Source organism: Tachysurus fulvidraco, chromosome 12 (genome assembly GCF_022655615.1).
Source record: "Tachysurus fulvidraco isolate hzauxx_2018 chromosome 12, HZAU_PFXX_2.0, whole genome shotgun sequence".
In the NCBI taxonomy this organism is placed as follows: Eukaryota; Metazoa; Chordata; class Actinopteri; order Siluriformes; family Bagridae; genus Tachysurus; species Tachysurus fulvidraco.
Window position 1 is genome coordinate 8,077,353 of NC_062529.1, and position 14,837 is coordinate 8,092,189.

The 14,837-nt window shown below is 37.7% G+C and overlaps 1 protein-coding gene across 2 annotated transcripts; it reads right to left on the reverse strand.

The window, feature by feature from the left end:
• Positions 1-280: 280 nt before the first annotated feature.
• Positions 281-14,149, reverse strand: pomt2 (protein-O-mannosyltransferase 2). 2 transcript variants are annotated; one of them, XM_047821399.1, is made up of 21 exons: positions 13,564-14,149; positions 13,390-13,474; positions 12,365-12,469; positions 12,099-12,207; positions 11,881-11,989; positions 10,638-10,797; positions 10,448-10,554; positions 10,258-10,340; positions 8,434-8,543; positions 7,662-7,725; positions 7,500-7,560; positions 6,562-6,640; positions 6,190-6,341; positions 5,731-5,822; positions 5,555-5,631; positions 5,080-5,151; positions 4,908-4,967; positions 3,633-3,738; positions 3,039-3,179; positions 1,853-1,964; positions 281-906 (listed from the first exon to the last, which is right to left on the reverse strand). In XM_047821399.1, exons 1-21 carry the CDS (start codon positions 13,845-13,847, stop codon positions 801-803), a joined length of 2,274 nt encoding a protein of 757 aa, XP_047677355.1. In that variant the 5' UTR covers positions 13,848-14,149; the 3' UTR covers positions 281-800. The 2 variants fall into 2 exon arrangements, with proteins under 2 accessions (XP_047677355.1, XP_027028125.1); XM_027172324.2 differs by having other exon boundaries at positions 7,659-7,725.
• Positions 14,150-14,837: the final 688 nt, after the last annotated feature.

The following is a 14,837-nucleotide window of genomic DNA, read 5'->3' on the forward strand; positions in this document are numbered from 1 at the left end:
AAAGAAATACAGAATTGTGGCTACGGATGATGTTTTGTCAAAGAATTTATGGAAAGAGACACGGCTGGTTGTGGTTTGTAACAACCAGAAAGTTTTCCCAATATCAAAGAGTTTTTATTTTAGAAGACTTTGTGCATCTGATCCTCACCTGCATCCGTTTATATATTGGCTTCTTCCACTTCCTTTATGGCTACAATTGTTAATACATTTAAATACTCACCAAAAATAATAATTACATTATGTTCAAGAACAAAGCAAGAAAACAACCTGCACAGAAAAGTTTTCTAAAAAATATTTAATATTTACGTTAAAATGATCTGCTGGACAATCCAATCTGGACAATTTCACAGACTGGATATTGACAGCTACTATCAGATACTGCAAACAAATACTTGAAAAACTTTGACCATAATGTAGAAATCCCCCAAAACAAGAAAGTGAGATTTCCAGAACTCCAAGAAACTTCCTTTCAGCTCTAATCCACTATATCAGTGAAAGGTCGCTACTTCTAATATATTTATGACCTAAAAGGCACTTTGTGTGATTGTTTATTTCACTGAAACCTGGAGTAGTTTATAGTTGTAATGTATATCCGACAAGCCTACAAACACGAACAATTAAATAATTAATGCTTTACAATACTGAGGACATTCGAATGTCATCACTTATAAGTTATCAAATCTAGCATATTTAATTACGATCTTGTAAAAAGAAATGTCACTGTTTCAGCAGCTCTCTAGTCTCTGAACCAGTTCATAGATCATCTGTTTTTCCTGCACCATGTATTATGTCAAAACACTTTAAAATTCCCAGGAGTCCAACCATCTGAGTCCCGCCATGGAGGAGGCAGGATCATGAGCAAGCGGTCCCTTCATGCCGTAGGACAGAGGGTGGAACAGGTAAAAGCTGCAGGGAAGAGAGATAAATGATCACAGACATGTAATACCACCACTCATCTTTGGAGGTCTCATGCAATCCATGACTCTATGGGTCAGAGCCCTTTTGGCGACACGAGATGAAGCTACACAATATCAGGCAGGTGGTTTTTAATGCTCTGGCTGATTGGTGTAGATCAGTGATTATTCTTATAGTATAATTATACATAGAGGATTTATTGTTATAGCATAGTTTATAGCTTAGTTTTTGTCTCGTTAGTGTTGCATCAGTGCTACATTGTGTTAAAATGTTTTCCACAGTCTTTAATCCATTTGTCAGACCTGTACCCATGTTTGCTTACCTGAGATTTGTTTATTGTTATAATAGTTTTAGGTTAACAGTAAAAACACTTTCCTACATCTAGGCTTTAAAAACAAGATTGAATGAGTAAAATAACTCCATATAAAAATAGTGAGTTCAAAAAATCTGGAGAAAAATTATAACGTGAGTTGTACAGACTGCTAACCATATATTTCTTTTTTTAAGTCCTCTCAGAACAATGTCTCTACACAACACAGGAAAAAAACAGTAATTTACACTTGAGATACTAAATTTAATATATATTTTTTTTTTCAGTCAAACTTTTGACTGGTAATGTACCTTATTCAGTTTTATAATTAATCATGTAGCGACTCATCAATAAAAAGAAGTGAATGGTTGTATGCCATAAAGGATGCCATGATTATATAGAGCTTTTCTCTCTCTTTATTATTACTTCCACGGGATCTTGAACATCTATATTATTTTAAATACCTGCACATAAGAGTTATGGAAAGAGATTATAAAAGCCCTAATGTTAGTGTTTTGTATGATCTTTAACAGCCATGAGTTAAGGCGGCTTAAGAAAATTACTACATTCTACTGGAGGGAGGGAGAGAGAGAGAGATAGAGATAGAGATAGATAGATAGATCTCACCTGTAGAGGAGTCCAAACAGTATCACCATGTGACCTGCTCTTAAAATGCACTTTGATACAGCTAGACAAAACAGGAAATCAGCATTCTGCAAAAGTGCATCCAGTGTTATTCCTTTAAAGAAAAGAAAAAAGGTTAAGTCACCAAGCTGTCTGAATGGCGGTTTTGCTTCACACCGTGCTTGTTTCGCACACACTGATGGTTGATGTAGTGCTATCCAGACCAAAGACCACCAACAGCAAAGTTCTGTTAATGTCAGCGAGTTAAAATCCTGATGATGCCACAGCCACATTTCAGTTGATTGCTGTTTTGCACAATACTTTATAATACCTCATGTAACTGGTGCTATAATACTAATGTGTTCACTCCAGTATTTCTGCACAAGCAACGTTGATTGAACATACAGTATTTAAGTCCTTAGCTCTGTCTTTGTTTTATGTAGCACCATGATCCTGGAGAAATGTCTCATTTCACTGTGTGCTGCAACAGCTATATATGGCTTTAATGACAATGAAAGCTTCTTGACTTGACTTGAGCCATCTATGGAGCAAAATCGGCCATACTCTCAATGAAGGAAGGTAGCAAAATATTTTACACTCTCTCCCTATGAATTACAGTCACACTAGTCAATCATATACATTTTCTGTGCTCATGCACATAGAAGGGGGCAGAAGGAAGCAGACAGGGGCATTGTTCTTGGTTACTCTGCCCCCTTTAAGCAGCAGTTAAAAAGATGCAGTTCCCTTGTGTCAGAGGAAGCATATGGCATTGGTATCTTATCAATAATTCTCTTGTGGCTGAATGGGCAATTCCCCACAACCACACTACAACATCTAGTGTAATTTCTTCCTAGAAGAGTGAAAAAATATTAAAAACAACAGGAGGAGCTGAATCAGGAATTCAACTGGATCAAACTCTGGACTAAACTCTGGTCACAGGTCCACAAGTCTATCTCTAACTCTCTACGTGAAATGGTAGCTCAGTGTTTAACGGGTTGGACAACTGATCTAAAGGTTGTGAGATTGTAATCTCTGGCCGTCTCTGGCTGTAATTTTGTGTTGAGTAAAGTTGTATGTTCTTAAAGTAAGCAAAACTAAATATTTTCCTCCTCATCACCACACCAACAATCACATTACAGTTTTCCCAGAAGAAGATGGTTCCAGTTTAGTGTTTTTTGTTTCTCCCTACCTGTAAGCATACTGCTGAAGAGCATGGCAGGAAAGTAGTGGTGGTAGTAGAGAATTCGCCCCATGATGTAGAAGGGCATGTAGTGCAGCACCCAGCCCAAGAACAGCATTCCACCACCTTCTAGAAGAACCTGGCAGCGTGCTGAACAAACAGAACGGCAGGAAAGCAATAAAAGATCATCAGATAATATAGATAGTTCACATACTGTAACTAGGTTCCTGGGAGTTATGCTGCTTTAAGATACCGAAAGTTAAAGTGACAGTCATGCCGTGTTAGACGCAAGGCCACATTGACATGGTCTGTGTACCTACATCTTTTACAGCTCAGCAATTTAGCATTGTACCTCCTGTAATCATATATCATTCATATATTTCCTGTTTAACCAATAATCATGCAGTTTTTTGTTTACCAGTAACCAATCGCTAACCCTGTGCAGTAAACTATATCATCACATGTAACCCTTTAGCCAAAAACTTGTGACAAAAATCAATTGATTACTCGGAAGTCAAGATGCTTCACTTTGAGTTTAACTTTCATTTGTCTACAGAAGGTAATATATTCCACAACCACTGAACAGAAGTATTTCTTGCTCACCTTTCCTCCCTCCCTCGAGTTTAGCTCCTCTCTGTATGGCCAGAGAAAACAGACACACCATGACAAGAAATAGAGCCAGAGTGAACAGATTCAGCCACCAGATAACCTGAAGAGCAGACAGACAAGTGCAGCAGAGTCATACACCTTTCCTGAAGCCTTTGGAATAACTTATATAACTTATATAATATTGTTCAGTTACTGTTCTCCAAAAACTCATCCATGTATGAATGAAATGTGTATAATGCCTCTCTCTATCTCAGTTTCAGAAAACTGCCTATTATTTAGAAATTTGGAATATTACCTGTAAAATAAATGATGTACAGTATGTGCATCTCAATCAGCTCCTTAGTTCACTACTAAGCGCACTGATCATGGAGTTTAGCATTTTAACATTTTTAACAATTGCTATTTAATAACTGTTGCAATTGCAAAATCCTTCAGATGCACCAGAACATTTGCTCCGTAAAATAATCCCACAATGCACTGCAACAAAAAGTCGTACATGAATGAAGCCTCTCAGCTAGAAAAGGAAATCTGGCAGACGGATTCAACTTCAACTATAAACATATTATTTGTTTATTTATAACTATATACATGCTTTATATGACCTTCTATATACACCTAACTTGAGTCTTCTGACATGAGTGTTAAATGATTTAAAATAAATATACTAGCTATTTTTCATAATGTGCTTTAAACTACATAAAAAGGTCAAAGAAATCGTACCTGCTGTTTTGTTGATAAATGCCATTGGTGAAGTTTTACAGCTTGAGTATATAGTCGTGTCACCGAAGAGTCAAATCACTAATGAGTCACCAATGTTCCAGAGTCTTTACAACTTTCCCTAACTTGTGTACATAATACACCTTTTCATAACCTAGGGAACTAGGGAGCTGATTGAGACACATCCATGGTAATATTCGTGGCTCTTTACTGTACCAGAGCATGTTATCCCTGAACCTTTTACCACCAGAACACAGTAGGCCTTTTGGTTGCCATTATTTATTATTTATAGGCTTTATTTTTTATTATTTATAGGCTGACTTGTATTTGAATTATTGATGATTGGATTAAACCCATTTAATTCCACTGAGCATACAGACAGACTGATAGCTTTGATAATTAATAGCAACTAATAATGTAGTTATGAAAAGGTCCTCCAGAGGATTCGGGATACAGGGTTCTTTTCACAGCTAAACAAATTTATATACAGGTTTCACTGTCTTCAACAACAGAAGAATAGAAGAGAGAGAGATAGGGAAAGTGGATACTCACAGGGTTCCCTAAAAGATACACGCGATACTCTGTTTCATTCACTCCAGAAAATCTCAAGCCCTACACATAGAAGTGACAAGAATTATTTCTTAATAGATTAATTCAAATGACTAGTATTATTTATCTTGCTTTGAAAAGTATTGTAAATTTTTGTGTAACACAAGAAGGTCACCTGATAGTTGATAGGCCAGTGCCAGGGTTTGGAGTTAACTTCATTGTCTTTAGGTTTTAGGCCACTGTTTCCCTGTTGTTCAAGAGCAAGCAATGTGCATCAGGATGTTTCTTGGTGTCAATAGGTATGTTTACATGCTTCCATTGATCAGTCCTGTAAACGGTGCAATCCAATTCAAATACTTGGTTTACTTGTGCATTATATACTGTATATTGTCCAAACATGACACCTGCACAAGCGAAGAGTGTCTGGCTTTTTGCGTTTGCACCACTGCACAATATGTTTTTTAATCTAATTGAGAAAAAAATATACAGATTTTTTCGCCCTAATCGCCATATTATTTCAGACCTACCAAATCTTTTAATTCAGATCATTCAGATCGAACTCAACCCGATTACCGACAGATTATTTGGTTGCATGTACACATACTGAAAGAGATTTTTCTATTTCGATAGAGTTTTTCAATAGAGCTTACCCTAATCATCACAACATGAGATTCAAGTAGGATCTCCAGGAAGGAAGGCTTTAGCACACACAAACTGATGTTGGGCACTATGGAGACACGAAATCATACTTTATGCTGAAAGTCTAAAATAAAAAATAAATGAAAAACAGTCATCATATCGACAGGGTGGAGCTGCTATGACTTACATTTGGGGTTGATGTGATCTTCAATGTTCCACTGGGAGTTTGGAGTTTCCTTTAAGTATGGACTACATGTCACCTCTGCCTGCTCCCAGCCCCTTTAAAAATGTGAGAGATTTGTAATAAATCTTATTATTTAATACATAATTCTTCATAGATTTTTACCCATCTATCTTCATGTTGTTCCTGGACTAATAGAATTACCTCAGCTAAAGCAATCCCTGCAGTATTGTTACAAAATTTGATATTGATCATGATATAGATGTAATATTTCCCAGCTTTACATGGGGTTTACATGAAATTACAGTGAACGGCTTTTTCGCAGATGCTTTTGAATGCACTGATTTGATCCACCAATCAGCTTGAAGTACAGCACTGCAGTTTCACATCACAGTCAATTTACACCCAGACGTACAAATGTTTGGGGCATAAAGGACACGTCACCGCGGTCTGAGAGGTTCTTACCACTTCGGGAGCATCTTCCCTGAGGAATAGAGCACACAGCCAGTTGAACGATGCAGGAAGCGCACTTTACTACGCAACACCTTCACCGGGTCACCTTTCTTTCCTCCACACACCTCCACCTGCCAGAGATCATTGGGATCGCCTGTACCATTCTAGAAAAACAAAGAGAGCAGGTTATGTTTAGGATCTCTAGTGATATTCCTTCTGCACAGGTATCTATTAAAGTGAATCGTGGTAATGTGGCCCGAAGAAAATGGAATCTGCGAACCAATTACCGTTGTGTTATTTGCATCCTTTCATTGCACAGTTAGCGATATAAGCCTTTTTTTTTGATGATCTTTGGTGGACACAGAAATACAGCATGATACTCACAATGCCATAGCCTGTGACTTGAAGGTGCTTCTTAGTCAGTGGTGCTTCATGAAAGTGACTGTGCAGGTTGCGTGAGGTCCTGGCAGAAAAAAACGGTTTAGAATCATTCTTGTGGTTTGGATATATCGCTGGAGGTTTTTTGTTTGGCTTGTTATATCCATTAGAAAAAAACAATATGCCATAGGATTGCGATGCTGCTCCTCAAGGCAACAACAGCTCGACCACACAATCAGGGCTGAATGTTATAAGGGCTAATACCTCATTTTATTTTGAGAAAAAAATACAAATAATTAATATAAATAAATAAAAAGAGTTTTTGCCTCCTGTAAGCTTGATTACTGCAGCAGTAGCCAATCATCAATCAAAATACAGAGTATGGTATGAAGTGGAGGATGTGGCTGATTTCTTTCTAGCACACACTGTTTACTCGCACAGCCTATCTGTATCAAGTAAGGACATCATTTCCATAGGAGATTGGGGTCTGTGATGGTCACGGGTATTGGCTCGCTCACCCCAAATAATCAGAACTAGCAATTACATCCCTCCAATATTTATATTTACCATAAACAACTTAAACATATGTGGATGACATTTATTGTCCAAAATTCCTCATGTTCTGAACGGAGTTATATAGAGATAAATCAGATAAAAATACTAAAAGCTCTCCTCTACTGACTTTTTTAAAGACATGTAAAAGACACACACACAAAAAAAAATCATATTACTGATGTATTTTATGTCATTGAACAAAACATGAACACATTTTGAGCTTGTCATGATCAAAAAGTTATTTCAGGCATAAAAAAAAGAAATAAAACTTTTAGCACTCTAAAAGCCAAAAATATAATAGTGACATAATTGTAATGGCGAGTTCCAAATATGTATAAGAATTTCCACATCCACAAGTCAATAAAGAGACACTTCATGAACATACTCACTCTTTGTGCTCCAACCGAATGATGTCACCGTGTCGGATGAGCTCGGGACTCACTGAGGGATCTAAAGTGTGGAGGAAATAAAAAAAACCCACAATCTCCACAACCACATGCAACTGGTGTCAGAAAAAAGATCGTAGGAACATCCAGATTTCCCCTCACCATCATCATCATCAGGTCTCTTGACGAGCCACAGATTATTAAAGTCTTTGTGCAGATAAGCTGTGACCTATTAAAGCAGAAATGCAAGACTGCGTATTATTAGCTAGTCTTAATAATAATGCAAAAATACTGATTTTATAAAAGGAGCTAGCTACCAATATAGATAGAAAACAGTGTGAATGTGTAAGGAATCGGTTTGGTTATGGGTTTACAAATGCTACGTGTAAGTGTTATACGAGTAAACCTCATAATAATCGTTATAATCCTAAAATTCGGACTTTTTAATGAAAAATTAATTGAATGATTTCCTTTTTTAATATATCTGTATAACATAAATGATTAAACTTTATGTAAAAAATATTTTAAATGCTTGGCTTTTCCTGAACTCCAGCAAAATACTCTAGTATCTGTAACATTACCGTGTCTTACAGGGAAACAAGTTCGAGAGATTGAAAATATTTAATTCAGTAAAATAAATAAATAGTAACTAAAATTTTCATTTAAGAATTAACTTTCATTTGTTACAGCTACGTTAATCACCCATTAACAAAAACAAAATTTAGGCTTTAATATCTCAATGTAATAATAATAATAATAATAAAATTCTTTAATAATTGAGTTGTCAGTTATAATTTCAAAGTATTTCTTATAGTCCTACATTATACGAACAAATATACTTCAAGTGCTTCTACATTCAATACTGAAAAGTAATCAATATTAAAAGGCATTTATGAGAGTGTATAATTAAAAGCTGTGTGAGGCAGTATCGTCTGACCTGTTGCTGTTGGGCTCCGACCCCCTCTGGATACAGGTGCCAGTGGGAATGAAGATATCCTCCAGCTATTCGCAGGTTCTTCACTGTTATTGCTGAGCCATATGCTAAGTCTGTTTGTAGGAAGAACAAAAAGGATGTAATTTCCTGAGTATAAGGGGTAATAAAGCATGGAAGTAGGACTGGGCAATATAAAGTTATGAAATCAAATATAATGATAAAATACTGTGGTTATTTATTGCAAGTATCTCACTGGATATTACAAACAATTTTTTAAAACCATTTGTTTAATGTTCCTTAAGTCATAGACTAAGGTCACAGACTAAGAATGTTGTTAAATAAGTAATTGTGTGCACATCCCACCTTCTGGCAGGTGCAGGACAAAAGAAACTGCTAAAGTGGAAAAAAAAGTGTTGCGGACATTAAATTTTTTCACAGACTACATTTACATTTACAGCATTTAGCAGACGCTCTTATCCAGAGCGACGTACATAAGTGCTTAAATCTCTAGCATTGAATACATTAATGCTGGGGTTCACAAGGTTACATACTTAAGATACCATGAGTTTAAAACATTTGTTCAAAGTTACAATGAAAAAGTGTCAAAGGTTTTTTTGTTTGTTTGTTTGTTTGCTTTAAATGCAAAAGATAAAGAAAGAAGTGTTAGTTGAAGTGTTTCCTGAATAAGTCCACCGCTTGAAAATAGCCAGAGACTCAGCTGTCAGGACCTCTAGGGGAAGTTCATTCCACCACCTCGGTGCCAGAACAGAGAAGAGTCTTGTAGTATACTTACCTCTTACCCTGAGAGATGGTGGAACCAGCCGAGCAGTGCTGGTAGATCGGAGGTTGCGGGGTGCAGTGTGAGGGGTGATGAGGGCTTTGAGGTAAGAGGAAGCTGGTCCATTTTTGGCTTTGTAGGCCAGCATCAGTGTTCTGAATCCGTTTTGAAACACTGATGCTGGCTTTGTAGGCCAGCATCAGTGTTTTGAACCATCAGTGGAGGGATCGCAGCAACGGGGTGGTATGCGAGAAATTTGGCAGGTTGAAAACAAGACGTGCAGCTGCATTTTGGATTGCATATAGGTAGACCTGCCAGCAGTGCGTTACTGTAATCCAGTCTAGAAATGACAAGTACCGGGCAGCCTGTGTGGACAAAAATGGCCGAGTCCTTCTAATGTCGTAGAGAAGAAACTGACATTAGCACCATGAGAGGAAAAGGACAGTTGATTGTCCATGGTTACCCCAATGTTGTGAGCTGTGGCTGAAGGAGAGATCAGATCGTTGAGCAAGGATATAGCAAGATGGGGATGAATCACCTGGGATGAACAGCAGTTCAGGTCCTTAACGGTCATTTGAAGACAGCCAGTTACTCAGCTGTTCTGACAACCACCTCAGTGCAAGAACAGAGAAGAGTCTGGATGCATAGCTATATGGGTATATGGTAGTATTGGGATGTGATTATATAGAGATAGGGATATATGATATACTCGGGATATGATACATCTGAAATGTGCCGGTATTGGGACATGAAATATGGGATGTGACTTTATATAAATGGGTAGATGATGTATTTGGGATATAAACATATTGGAATATTGTCTTTGCCATAATATGTAGTTGGTCCAAAACAACTTTGCCATCAGTCCTTATATAAACAGCATTTTCAGAACTAAAGTGTTTTGATTGAAGGCAATGAATGACCTTCACGGACCCTAAACTTTATTAGGATTTAGACACTGTTTGGCATCTCGAGTTAAGAGATGAGAATCAGTATGCGACACATGACTGATTGAAGCTTATGGACAAAAAGCTGACAAATACACTCACATTCTGGCATGGTGGCGTTATGCAGGTTGTTTCCAGTCAGGCGAGACTGAAAAGCTGAGCTGAAGAAACCGTCTCCTGGACCACTGCGTGAGATAAGAAACAGGAGCTTTGATTTAGTTTTTGCATTTGAAATTCTCTGTCAGTTTTATAAAAAAAAAATGACTAAAGCAAAACACTGATGTTTGCATACCTTCTATTTAAGATGACAAAATGAACAGCAAATATTGTAGTGTACAGGAACAAGGGAATCATGATCAACCCAAACACTCTAGAAGCCAAGTGCTTGGCAAAATCCACCTGATGAGAAATGAGGACTGGATGTAAACTCCAAGGATGATCATTTCAACATGTCTAATCATAAACATTGTCCTTGTCCATACCAGAGAGAGACTAATATCTCCCAGCAGTTTCCAGAGGTCCCAAGCAGTATTGATGCCCACTAGTAGGATGACAAACAGCCCTACAAACTTCACCCCTAGAGAGCCAGCGAGGTTCACTCCTGTCAGAAGCAGCCACAGCCACCAGGACCAGCTGAAGGGTCTAGAGCACGATACAAAATATGGTAACATTTCAGAGTGGAATTTTCAGAAAGGAAAATATTATGAGCAAAATGAGGCATACACGGTCTGTACAGGACCTGGAGAGGAAGAATGGCTTTTTTTAGTCTCCAAATGCTGGTAATTTTATACAAAACGATTAATGTGCATAACTATATTTCTATCTCATAATTTATATAAAACTATTATTCAGTCCTGATCCACATTACAGTTCTAACATTAGTCATTTTAAAATAAATATATATTATATTTAAAATTACATAAATATAAATAAATAAAAGTTTTAATTAATCTTGATATTACACAATCAGGGATGTAATCAAGAACAAACAAATAAACAAACAAATAAATAAAACATTTAAATCTAAAACATTTTTGGTAGAATATGACATATTATTTATTAGTATATTATTATATTAGTAATATTAGTTGACAAGAGGTTGAAGGCAGGTGTAAATTTGTTGGCCAAAAGGTATAAGCTAGTCCACTAACTCTAGCTAGCTAGCTAAAATATAGTTTACATTAAAAGAAACTATCAAATGTGAACGCTGAAACATGCATTCAGTTAAGTCCAGAAATGAGGCAGAGTCAAGCGTTGGTTTGCGATTGGAGGGTGGAGACGAGGGACAGGAGTGGTAAGGAACACAACCCTGTGCTGATTTTTATTGACTTAATGACTGATTTTTAAAATATGATTTTTAATGACTGTTCTGTTACAGTGAGATGCATCAGGGATAAAGAAGTTGAGACTAGAAAGAGTTAAACACAGATCTGTGCGTGTGCATATATATTTTACACGTTGGTGCTGAAAAGTGAGCAATAAAGTTAAAAGGAAAATGAGGTTGTGATTTCAAAGCCTGCCTTCATTTTCCTCTTTCCGCGAACCCTCCAAAACATGCTACAGTAACCAAGACTAAAATAAAATGTTAATGCAACTGGTTAGCCATTACCTGGCTATCGTTATCTCTTCAAAAAAAGCAACTTTGCAACTGGGTAACAACCCAAATTTGAAAACAATACAATGAGAAATGAACCAAACTTCAAGGCTTATTGGGTGTAGGCCTACCTGTTTCTTTCCTGTTTGAATTTGACCATGCTCAGAACAGCTCCCATAATAAAGAACATGAGGATGGGATCGAGCAGGATGTACTGCGAGAGGGTGATGCATCCAGTGTCTAAAGGAAAGCGGTCACAAATTCTAATATTGAAATGTTACACAGTATTTTTTGGTACGTGTTTGTTTTAGATAAATTTACACTGCATCCATCACTTCATCATGCGTACCGAAGATGAGAAGGTAAGCCGCAATGAGAGCAGCTGTAGTAGAACGAGACAGCTCCCAGACCACCAAGAAAGCAAAAGGAGGCAGACAGGAGCCGAGAGCTGCGCAGAACTGAACGAACAAGGGAGTCAAGCAGTGACTGAACACCACAAAAGATCACATCATACAACTATAACCTAATCCAAGTCTTCACATGTACAGACTCACTTATTATTCATAGTAAATAACTTTAAACCATTAGACACATTAATGATAAGACAATATTTACCCCTCTCATCCCCAAATAGTTGTGATGCTCATATTTGTCCCCTGGTTTAATGAAAGGAAAGGTGCCGTCGTAACCTGTCAGGTATCCTGCTAGGCCAATCAGCATCTGATCTCAGAAAACAAAAATATAGTTATTAACCCAAACCGTCCTGTTCCTGAACTAGCCCATTGTACACACTTATGTTTACACTCATAGGATTGTTAAATATTATTAATTAAATAGATGAACAGTTAAGGCAGGTGATTTCATTCACAGTAGGAATGATTGTGCGTGTGTGTATGGTGATAATATTACTACAACTACTACGTACTGAATCCTATATTATATATCTGCTTCCTACTTCCTCCTCTAGTCTTTCATCAGCATCAGGACCTCAGTACAGGAAAATACAGGAATAAGGGTTGGATGTTTTTTAATCTGTGGACCACTCAATATGTTAATAATCCAATGTATTATTAATGATCTGGGTTACATTTGGAAAGAAAAAAATCGACTGCTTTTGAATTTTTGCTGTTCCCAGTCTCTTAAGTAAGAGTGTGATATTTAACACAAAGGATGTAGTGGAGCTTGATTTAAGTTATTTCAGTCTGTATTGTCTTGTCTAGTCTGTAGTGTCTTGTCCTGTCCAGTCTGTAGGGTCTTGTCCAGTCTGTAGTGTCTTGTCCTGTCCAGTCTGTAGGGTCTTGTCTTGTCTGTAGTGTCTTGTCCTGTCCAGTCTGTAGGGTCTTGTCCAGTCTGTAGTGTCTTGTCTGTAGTGTCTTGTCCTGTCCAGTCTGTAGGGTCTTGTCTTGTCTGTAGTGTCTTGTCCTGTCTAGTCTGTAGGGTCTTTTCTGTATTATCTTGTGTAGTATAGTGTTATTTATGTCTGTCTTTTGAGAGTCACAAACAGAACCCAGTTCCTTGTGTGTGTCAACACACTTGGCCATTAAACCTGATTCTGACAGACATGTTAAAATAGTGAGTGAGATGAAATGTACATGAAGGTGTGTGAAGTTTACAGACAGGTAAAACTCAGTACACTGTACCTTTCCAAGTGGAGGATGAACATCAAAGAAAAAGGTGCGGTTAATATAATAGCTTCCCATCTTCCCAAAGTGGGTCTCATCCCAGCTGTAAACGAGCCACAAATTAGTTCTGATCTAAATTAAATAAAATAAAAAACGCACATTCTTAAATAGTAATAATTTCCTGTTCCTTACCACACGTGCGGCGGCTCAGGGAGCTTGTAGAAGCGGGTGCACACGGACAGAAGCAGCACTGTGAGGACAGGACACACTGACCAGACATCACTACGGTTATAACGGCTCATGGACAAACTTGGAGACGATCCGTTTAAACAGGACCGTCTGTGGGAGTCTGAAGCGTGAACGTGCGCGCGTTCAGGTGTGCCACGGGCGCGCGCCTTCTCCGTGCGCGTGCACGAACTCCGGTTCCGTACAACGCTCCGAACGCCATTCTGATCTTCCCTGAAACTTTCTTCCATCAGGTGGAGAAATGGAAAGGATGCAGAGAGGTATTAATGTTAAAGAAACGAATAACTGGCGGTAGGTGAACCCAGTCAGCTTTGTAGTGCTGGAGCTGCCACAAAATTAAGTGTTAATCCCATTTCATCTCAATTAAAGCTCCAGTAGACAGTCGAATAAAGCATACGAGCAATAAACATGGCAGAAATGCGTGTGCACAGCCGAAACCTGCTGTGTACTGCTTGTCCAGTTGTGTTTACTATCCAGGAGGATTCGTGTTTAACTTCTACTACAAGTTCTTCTTCTGCGAGTGATACAGCTCCGTAACCTGGACATTAACATCGCCACCTGGCGGCCAACTATGGAATTAGCGAGAAAGTTATCATCAGTCAATTCCTTATTATCAATCCATACATTTACTATTTAAATCATTGAAACATTTGGAGACATTGCAAGCACAGTATTGCTCATACATCAGGTCAATATTCTAAAGATTAACAGCTAAGACACTCCGTGTGAGTGTTTTTTTTTTTTTTGGGGGGGGGGGGGGGGGGTGGTAATGGTAATGGGTTACAGCCAGAATCCTGTGGACATGGACAATGTTATTTTTATTTCAGTTGTTAAATCAAGTTTAATTAAGTTTAAAGACAACAGACTTGAATTCAAGACAAAATGCTTGGATTGATTTTAAGGTTATATACATCTAAAACTCCAGAATTAAGGGTGCAATAATTACAGCACTTTTTATTTTTTCCTAAGCAGGTTGGGAGTTGATTTGCATCAGAATCTATTGCTGTGAGCAAAAGCCATTATAAATCTGAAATATCAAAACAAACTCATCAGAGAGAGAAAGCTATCAGAGTGAAATCACCAGTCAACTATTGGGTACATAGATAGGCTAAGCTTCACAAAATAGGAGGACCAAATAAAAAAACAAAAACAAAGATCAACTTCTACCAGAATGATAGAAGAGGAGAAATGGAGACCGGAAGGAACTGCTCAGGATACTA

What these genes read in the sequence shown, in the direction of transcription:
- pomt2 (XM_027172324.2), bottom strand. Translation starts at nt 13,847, where the DNA reads ATGGAAGAAAGTTTCAGGGAAGATCAGAATGGCGTTCGGAGCGTTGTA. An exon ending in TTCATCCTCCACTTGGAAAG is followed by an intron (nt 12,470 to 13,389) that starts GTACAGTGTACT and finishes TTCTGAGATCAG; the next exon opens with ATGCTGATTGGCCTAGCAGG. An exon ending in CTGTTTGGACTCCTCTACAG is followed by an intron (nt 907 to 1,852) that starts GTGAGATCTATC and finishes TCTTCCCTGCAG; the next exon opens with CTTTTACCTGTTCCACCCTC.